We start from the raw sequence: 9,347 nt of genomic DNA, 5'->3' as shown, positions 1-9,347 counted from the left end.
CTAATTATATTTTAGATTTTTTATATTTAAAATGAGATGTTTATTCTGTATTTGATTGTGCTTATCTGCAGTTAGTTACACAGATTCATATATGGAGCTTTAATAAGTAGTACATATGCATAATTTACTTGTAATATTGAGTTTTAAGTAATATGCATTAATAAACAGTATTTTACGCATAAAAAATGGTTTTTAAGGGTTTTTGTCAAATTATTTATAATATAGAATTTTTTATATATATAATTTAATTTAAGTTTAATAATAAAACAATTTATTTTTGGTTTAATATTATAAATTTTGTAAATATAATAATTAAGTATTCGTTAGAATTTAATGATTATACTAATTATATTTTAGATTTTTTATATTTAAAATGAGATGTTTATTCTGTATTTGATTGTGTTTATCTGCAGTTAGTTACACGAATTCAAATATGAGATGAAATCGTTTAGGAATGAACAGATTTAAGAGTTTTAAAGAGTTTTAGTCAATTGTTTTATAAGATAGTATAGATAAAATAATAATTAATGAATGTTGTAAATATTTATAGAAATTCTTGTTGATAAAGAAAATAAGTGGGTTTCACTACTAATTTTTGTTTCTCTTTATTTTCAAGAATAAATTGTCGGTAATTATTTAAAAAGTGTAATAATTGTGTATTTATAATCTATATGACATTTTCACTATGGACGTTTAGGGTTTATTTGTTGACAGCTTAATGAGTTTAACGAGACTCATAGCTTATCTGGTTAGTTATATAAGACTGTTTGGTAATAGCTTAATAATATATTAAACGAGACTTGTAGCTTATCTAGCCCACCTATGTTGACCCTTATTTTCTTCTTTTAGTGTATAAATCGATTTGACAATTAGGGGGTATTTTCAATAAATATGGGACGATTTTGACTGATTTTTTAACTGTTTTAGGACCAAATATTGTGGTTTTACTCTATAAAATCAAACATTTCTACTCTCACAACTAGTAACCCGTAAACACAATCGACCATGACAATCTTAACACAATATGAAATCACGTCAAAATTTATAATTTTTAGTACTTTTTTTTAAAACACATAAATTAACCAACGAATGTTTTTATATCTTCTTATAAAAATTATATTTTTACAACCACTGATTGTTTATATTTTTTTTAATAATTGTTGATACGAAAAAAATTATTTGTATTTGATTTGGGGGAAAAAAATCAGATATTATATCTGAAAATATCATATTTTTAGAACCACGTACTTTGACCGTTATTTTGTCATTTAGTGGCCTACGATTTAACGGCGATTTGACAATCTATTTGTCTTATTACGTAAATGTTTATATAAATAGGCGGTCGAAGGGGACCATTATCACCATCCCCACCGACATCCACCGATAAAAACACTACCCCTTCCAGCATTCCGATCCCCCTCGACCATCGACCACCGCGTATCAACGACCACCGCGTATCAACGACCACCGATCACCATCCACCATCATCCACCATCGGCGGCAGACGGTCTGCCGACATCAACCACCGTCTGCCGCCAACCACCACCGTCCGTCTCCGCCACCAACCACCTTCCGCCGCCACCGACTATATCTACCTTTTCCACAAAGTTTTTGACTGTTCCGAAGACTGAATTAGGTACTGCCTCGGAGACTGTCTCGAAGACTGGTTCAAATCTTAAACCAAATAACTGTCATGGTTAACATAATTTTATTTGTCAAAGATAAGTTGGATAGCCTTCATGGTCAAACATTCCCTTGGAGACGATCCTATTCATTATTTTGGTAAAATATAAAAAAATAGCTATTTTGTTAATATGCAGTGTATTGTTCGGCTATTTTGGTGAAATTCAAAAAAAAAAAATTACCAACAAGAAAGCAGATGTTTTGGGAAGAAATATATATACTCATCAGAAACAATTATATACGCGCCACTAGCGACAAAAACATTTGTAAGCTACAGAAACGATTGTGTGAAAAATCCAGAGAATGGAGCCTAGGGCTACCCTCTTGGTGAAGGAGCTCCGTAATCCGATGAACCCTTCAAGAAACCGTTAATTGGTCTACTATCAAAGGTAACCTTTGCTTCATAATGTTTCAGCTGTTCGCTTTCTCGTTATTTGCTGTTCTGTTCGATACGCGTACCTATTTTGGAAAAATAGGGATCCCACTTTGCATCTGAGAATCTAGGGTTTTCATGTTAAATTCCATGAATCCGCAATTGAGTTAAACCATCTTGTTAGATCTCTGTATAAAAATGGCTAAAATTAGGGTCTTGATTGTGGTTTCTTAGCCAGTTAGTTTGTTGATTTGAAGCATTAATTATCGATTTGGGTTTTTAGGTTGTTGAAAGATGGTGGTAGGGACTGGTGATGCTTCTGATTCTGGGTCTGAAAATTTACCTGCTGAATCGACGCAGCAGACTGGTTGTTCTCCTGAAGAGGATGATGGGAGGCAACTGAATTATTTTGGGGGAAGTAGTTCAAGAAATACGAGTCCAATTGGCAGGGGACTTGGATTGAGGAACACTAGCCCATCTAGGCAGAAGGTGATTAAGACGAAACCAAGGGGTCTGGATGAGGAAATGGTTGCCACATTTGCCAAGGCTCCTCACCCTGATGTCCATATGGAAGATAACATATGGGCTATGCTACCAGAAGACTTATTGAATGAAATATTAGCTAGGGTTCCGCCATTCATGATCTTCCGTCTCCGTTCTGTTTGCAAGAGGTGGAACTCGATCTTACAGGATAATAGTTTTCTCATATTCCATTCACAAGTTCCATCGCACGGGCCTTGCCTTCTGACGTTTTGGAAGAATTCACAAATGCCACAATGCTCTGTTTTTAGCTTACCGTTGAAACAATGGTACAAAATCCCTTTTACGTTCTTACCTCAATGGGCCTTTTGGCTGGTTGGATCTTCGGGTGGACTTGTTTGTTTCTCGGGTCTTGATGGTTTAACTTTCAGAACCTTAATCTGTAATCCCCTTACACAAAGCTGGAGAATTCTACCAAGTATGCATTATAATCAGCAGAGACAGTTGATTCTGGTTGTTGATAGAAAGAAACGATCTTTCAAGGTTATTGCTGCTAGTGATATTTACGGAGACAAATCATTGCCAACTGAGGTTTATGATTCAAAGCTCGACAGTTGGTCACTTCACCAGACGATGCCTGCTGTCAATCTTTGCTCATCAAAGATGGCATTTTGTGACTCAAGGTTGTACTTAGAAACGATCTCACCTCTTGGTTTAATGATGTATCAGTTGGATGCAGGATATTGGGAACACATACCGGCAAAGTTCCCACGATCTTTATTGGATGGGTATTTGGTTGCTGGTACCCAGAAACGTTTGTTTCTGGTTGGAAGAATTGGTCTTTATAGTACTCTTCAGAGTATGAGAATTTGGGAATTAGATCATGCAAAAGTGATATGGATCGAAATAAGTAGAATGCCACCAAGGTACTTTAGAGCTCTTTTGAGGTTATCAGCAGAGAGGTTTGAGTGCTTTGGTCAGGATAATTTGATCTGTTTTACATCTTGGAATCAAGGGAAAGGTCTGCTGTTTGATGTCGATAAAAAAGCATGGTCTTGGATTGCTGGCTGCGCTCTACAATCATATAACAGTCAGGTTTGTTTCTACGAGCCGCGATTTGATGCATCAATCTACTGAGCCGCTAGTTTTCTCGATTGATTCTAACCTCAAGGGTCTCTTTGGCTCCAGTGGCTACCACCTTTCTTGATCTTCCAGCAGTGGTCAGAAGTCGACCCCGGGATTATGACTTTGCAAAGATCTGTATTTTTGGTAAACAGTTGATCGGGCCTGGTCAGTTTGCTGGAGACAGCCTTATTCAAGCACCGGTAGATCCTTCTGGGATGGTGGCTGCATGCCGCTTATGGGTTCGACATTTTGAGATCAGTTTTTTGACAAGGAATGGGCTTGGGGACACAAATTTTAAGAATTTTCATTTAAAAGCTGTTGTATACTTCTTGAACTTGATTTATACGTGCAAGTTGCCTTCTTCAAATGGTTGTTCAGCCATTGGGTTCTTTTAGGGTGTGTTTGATACGAGGTATAACTCTATAGACAGAATAAAAACTTGTCTCAAGTTTAATGTGACATTAGACCATATGCTGACGGGACTGAATGGGATAAGAAAAAGTTTGTCCTATCAATATAGGTGAAAGAAAAATTAGGAAGATAGACAAATTACTAAATTATCTATGTCAAATTAACGGTGCATAAAAAACCGACTGAACTGTCAACCCGTCCAATCCAACCTGAAAATATTGTGAAAAACCCAGCCCGTTCGAACTTGATGTTTCATTGGTTTATAAATTAGACAACCCGCTAAAAGTAGGTCTGTGACTGTTATGGATTAAGTCAATCTCAACCCGAAGCAATCCGTTAAAAAACCTGACATAATTAGTCTCCTAAATATTTGTATTGTATTGCATGACTCCGACTAATCTACTCAAGTGATTAGTACAATACCCCAAAGTCCAATATGTATTATGTATAGTACATTTTAATATGTGGTAAGAGTCATCACCCTTACTTACAGGTAAAACTCTCAATCCTTGTCTTCTTTTTTACCGGGTAAGATTTCTGGTCTTTGTTATGTTCATCTAGTAAGGTAATTCAACTGGTAAGCGTTTAGTAAACGACCCCTAAGAATCAACCATTAATACTTGGTTTTTTTTGTTTTGAAATTGTAATATTATCGTCTTTTTAAACAATGTTCAAACTTCAAATTGCTCAATCCAATCCGAAATGTAATGGGCTCAGTTGGTTATAAATTAAAAGATGGTTAAATGACATCAAACAGTCCAACCCAACCCAATTCACGGGCATCTAAAATTCTAAAACTTTTCATAATTTGTTCCCTCATCTACCATAGGACCAGTTTTTTTAGCAGTTTAATGAACTTAATAGGACTTACAACTTATTCTGTCAGCTATACATGATAGATTAGTAGTGGTTTAATGACATAAAAAATTGGTTTATTCGGTAAGCTTCCAAACAAGACTTTTATATAGAAATTCAAGTTTTTTTCTTCAAAATCTACCTCTCCCAAGTAAAAAACATGATGCTTCCATCTATGAAAAGAGACCCCAAACAAAAACCTTTCTCAATCTATACATACAGACTAATCCACACATACAGCTTTATCCATATATGACTCATGAAAAACCAACCAATGTTTTTCGGTTTTTTGTTGTCTATTGACGATGAATATTGACATTTTAATTCTCTAAAAGTTGAAACAATTTATCTCAAATCTAAAGTTGGAAGACGAAAGCTTTGACATCAAAATCAAACTGATGACGCCTCAGGAAAAACTTAGAACAAATACATCAGTTTAACCATCAGCAATCTATTCCAACTATACAAACAACTAAAAGTTAGGCTACTACGATTAAGGAGTCTCCTAACTCGGGGCCGTCCGGTTAAGCTCATCTATCGCCACCCTCCATTTCTTCTTGATCTTCCATCTGAGTCTCTTCTTTGCTGCTCATCATCTCGCCACCACCTCTACCGCCGCTACTTACGGTATTTCTATTACTAGAACCGCCAGTTTGTCGGAAAAACAAACCAATAGGCCCAGAATCATCGTCATCAAGATCATCGTCGTTTTCTTTCTCTCCAGGACGCGAGACTACGCCTTCACCCATCCAAGCAGGACAAGAACGTGCCACTCTAAGAGCTGCCGGAAGTTGGGAAGTGGAAGGCCGGGTCGACTCGGATCTCAGGCAAGAACATTCAGGGACTGGGAAAGAAAGAAAAGATAATGATTTTGATGCTTTTGATTCTTCTGTTAATCCATCAACCAAACTTTTACTCAGGTGATTTCTCACTGATTTGATCCAAGTATGATTGGCTTCGTATAAATGATCATTGATTTCTTCCATATGCTTTGCAATTTCTTTCCTGTTTCAAGAAAACCAAAAATGTAACCACTATACGAAAGGGTATTTTAGACATTTCACGTGTGACCGACTACATATGTAGGTCAACATTACCACAAAATCGCATCGTTTACTTTTCTGAAAATTATTTACCTGTCGAGCCTGAAAGACTTAGCCGTAGCAGAATGATAGAGCCGGTGGCCCATCACCAAGCTAGCAAAACTCGGCCTTCCTTTACCATCACGGTCGAAACCAGGAACAAAAACATCGGCTTCAACACACACCATGTAATCGATCGCTTCCCACAGAAGCTTGTGAGCATTAGTTCTCAACTCAATCACAGTGCTCTCAGGCTCGTTATCACTCTCAGCCACCCAACCCCACCACCCTTCAATGTTGTAGGATTTCGGGCGAGCCGGAGGCGGCGGCAGCGGGCGTGGGCGTTGGCCTGATGTTTTCCATGCTTCGTATTTCATTTCCTTCTCGGCAGAAGGTGGGGTTTTCTGATATTTGTCAACAAGGTTGGCTTCACGACCGTATATTTTGTTCAATTCCCAAGCTGTTGTAAGGGATGTCCTATCGACTACGTTTTCAAAGATTGCGTGAAACGGGATTAATTTCTTTTGCCCGCCAAAGACTTCGCCACCAGATATGTAGATTATTGTATCCCAAGAATACCCGTATGCACGAAGGATGATACCAATCTGTAGAAAAAAATATGTCAATTACATGTTAAGAATACACCTTCAAATTTGGATATACATTTACTCCTCATAGGTCGTCGACTCTCCTAAAGGCCATTGGGGATTCTCTTGACTGCCATCTTTAGGGTCCCACGATTACTTTCGAGTGAGATATATTGGGTTCGCTTGGTTTGATTTACTTGATTTTTCGTTGCAAACAATCATCATAGTGAAAATGCCACCCGAAAGAATTCGCCATTTGCAAGATTAGCGATCTTGGATAAACAGTGGAGATATAATATTTGACATATTGTCCAAAATCTTCCATTGTCACAAAACGTAGCCTTTTTTCTAGAGAAATATAACTTGTTTGCAATGAAGTACGATAGTCCAAAAAGTAAATAACTCTAAAATATTACCTCCTCGGGCATAAGTGGGCAAGAACCATTCAGACGTTGTGTGTTTGAATCCACAGTAAGATTTCCCTTGACAATTCCACGTTTTAACATCCATAAACGTCTATGCTGAATAAGTTCAGTGTGCACATCCTTCATATACACACAAAATGCATCAAAGCACTGGATAATATTGTTTCCATTGAAAGTACTGTAGATTCTTCGGAAAAAAACGCCAATATTTATCATACAGTTTGGAGTAATTCAATTAAGTACCTGGAAGAGCTCGGCACAACCATAATATGCTAAAGCATCTCTAGTCATCCCTGGGTCATATGCTATAAATGGCCTTCCTGGAGCCCTTAACCTGAAGACCACAACCATAACATTTATATACGGCAAAACTCACACACACTGGCTTGAACCCTGGAAAGTTGGGTTCTACATTCTACATTCTACCAGTAACCCAAGTACGGGTAGGCCGATGACGCTTTGGTAACAAAGGCTCATTTAACGGTTCTTTAGGAAAGAACTCATAGTGACAACTGACCTGTGTAAAATCTTGGTTGCCAGTTCCTGGACCTCTTGTCGGAAGCTTAAAGCATGAAATGCAACACGACATCGCAGCCGTTGATATTCCTCAAGGTCTGGAGGAAGTATTGCCTTCGGGATATGCACCACAACCACAGAAAAGCAAACATCAAGTTTACTGGCAAATAATATCCTATCATATAGAAATCTCAAAAGATCTTGCTTTAATATCAGCAACCAATGCAATTTTCAGTGGCGATCAACTCAAATCTCGCATGAACTAGTTGAGAAATGAAGAAAGAATGTGCTTTACAACATGCATATTGGTTGCTCGTGGTAAAATTTGTAGTGATGTTTACCATCTTTTTAAGATGATCAAACATCTAAAAACACATGATGGTAAACAAATTTGATCTGAAAGCAACAAATTCATGACTTATCATTTGTTAATGATGCAAAGAAAGTCAAAACTAGATTACCTGCAAGCATCCACCATCGGAAACAACAAGCTCAACCACAGAATGACGTTTTAGAACCGGGAGAACATGATGTAAATAATAATAGGGAGATTGCGAGTTGGGCACTTTAAATGAAGGGATTTCTTTCTTTCTTCTTGCTCCTTTTAGGCTTTTCGGAAGGGTTTTTACTATTGTGATATCATTCGCTAAGGCTGCCATGAACTGATCCTCGTTGTAAAGATAAGCAAAACTCTTAAATTGGGCGCTACAAATAACATATAAAGCAAGCGTTCAGTATTTATGGGATATAATATACATCTTCAACCTATTTAATCGATTAAACCAGAGAATCGACCTGATTCCCTTGCTGCTTGTGGTTGATTGGATTTCCGGAATCACAAGTGTAGCATTGAGAAGCCGGGCAATAACAACAGCATCACAAATCTACAAAAAGGATAATTTCTAAAAGCAAATAACATAAATGTGTCGAAGTTGATGCTTTTGAAAAACGTACTTACTGAACTCCTGATCTCATGAAAGCCTCCACGTATCCGTACAAAAATATATCTATTTGATTCTGAAACCGGAACTAACAAAAGAATATATAGAATTAGTTGGAGGAAGCATAATCCACATAGAACACATTACACATATCACCTTATAAATAGGATCTTTCCTGGAATAACATGCTTGTCCTACACTTTTGGAATTCTATGCGAGCTTAGTTTTAATAAAGAACTCTTGCAAAAAAAGTCCCCTTTAAATAAAATAAAAAAAGGTTTAATTTGTAATGAATGAACAACAGCAAATGAGCCAAGTAACTTCCTTAGGTTCATAAGTAAGGGCACATGATATGAAACCACTCAAACCTACAGTTTTGACAAAGTTCAAAACTTTTGGCCATCACCAAGAGTAAGTAATATTTCACAAGTTGGGATCTATATGAAAACAATCGCTTTAATCTTTGGGTTCGGGGTAGAGGTCACGTTTGTGTACATTTTACCCTCCCCAAACCCCACCTTCAAGTGGGATATATTCGGTTCGTAAGTAATATGAACCGATGACGGGTTTTGACCAGTTAAGCATAGTCTTACACTCCTAAAAAACGTAGTACTAACTTATATCGCTCTTACAGCAGAAAGTTTGAAGCTTTTGGTGTAATTCTATGCGGTATGGCCTTAAGATACAAGCAAATGACTTTCTCTTCTTGTAAGAATAAACCAAAATGCTTTCCCAAAAAAACACTTTGTGGGTTCCTCTCAATCTTACACTTGTTCAGCCCAATTCCTAGATTTAGCCAAAACATTGCAACCTAAGCACAATTTCCCACTTGATTATTAACGCTTATATATATATATATATATATATAT

The 9,347-nt window shown here is 37.0% G+C and overlaps 2 protein-coding genes across 3 annotated transcripts in view; one reads left to right on the top strand and one right to left on the bottom strand.

Annotated features, from left to right (window-relative positions):
• Nucleotides 1-1,951: 1,951 nt before the first annotated feature.
• LOC112502275 (F-box/kelch-repeat protein At5g15710-like) lies at nucleotides 1,952-4,025 on the top strand. Of its 2 annotated transcripts, XM_025106145.1 has the most exons (3): nucleotides 1,952-2,072; nucleotides 2,340-3,631; nucleotides 3,725-4,025. In XM_025106145.1, the coding sequence occupies exons 2-3, from the start codon at nucleotides 2,351-2,353 to the stop codon at nucleotides 3,815-3,817; spliced, it is 1,374 nt and encodes a 457-aa protein (XP_024961913.1). In that variant the 5' UTR covers nucleotides 1,952-2,072; nucleotides 2,340-2,350; the 3' UTR covers nucleotides 3,818-4,025. The 2 variants fall into 2 exon arrangements, with proteins under 2 accessions (XP_024961913.1, XP_024961920.1); XM_025106152.1 differs by having other exon boundaries at nucleotides 2,340-3,818.
• Nucleotides 4,026-5,304: 1,279 nt separating this feature from the next.
• LOC112508699 (O-fucosyltransferase 27) overlaps nucleotides 5,305-9,347 on the bottom strand; it is a 6,311-nt gene continuing 2,268 nt past the window's right edge. The window contains exons 3-10 of the mRNA XM_025113404.1: nucleotides 8,496-8,566; nucleotides 8,333-8,421; nucleotides 7,999-8,242; nucleotides 7,539-7,651; nucleotides 7,265-7,355; nucleotides 7,013-7,141; nucleotides 6,064-6,614; nucleotides 5,305-5,932 (exon numbers count right to left, since the gene is read on the bottom strand). Of these exons, the coding sequence (XP_024969172.1) occupies nucleotides 5,458-5,932; nucleotides 6,064-6,614; nucleotides 7,013-7,141; nucleotides 7,265-7,355; nucleotides 7,539-7,651; nucleotides 7,999-8,242; nucleotides 8,333-8,421; nucleotides 8,496-8,566 (1,763 nt within the window). The 3' untranslated portion in view covers nucleotides 5,305-5,457. The remainder of the gene's footprint in view (nucleotides 5,933-6,063; nucleotides 6,615-7,012; nucleotides 7,142-7,264; nucleotides 7,356-7,538; nucleotides 7,652-7,998; nucleotides 8,243-8,332; nucleotides 8,422-8,495; nucleotides 8,567-9,347) is intronic.

This window comes from Cynara cardunculus (genome assembly GCF_001531365.2).
Source record: "Cynara cardunculus var. scolymus isolate 2C chromosome LG 1, CcrdV1, whole genome shotgun sequence".
Classification (NCBI taxonomy): domain Eukaryota; kingdom Viridiplantae; phylum Streptophyta; class Magnoliopsida; order Asterales; family Asteraceae; genus Cynara; species Cynara cardunculus.
Note: the sequence above shows the minus strand (reverse complement) of the source record. Positions and strands in the feature narration are given on the sequence as shown.

What these genes read in the sequence shown, in the direction of transcription:
- LOC112502275 (XM_025106145.1), top strand. Translation starts at nt 2,351, where the DNA reads ATGGTGGTAGGGACTGGTGATGCTTCTGATTCTGGGTCTGAAAATTTA. An exon ending in TACAATCATATAACAGTCAG is followed by an intron (nt 3,632 to 3,724) that starts GTTTGTTTCTAC and finishes CTTTGGCTCCAG; the next exon opens with TGGCTACCACCTTTCTTGAT.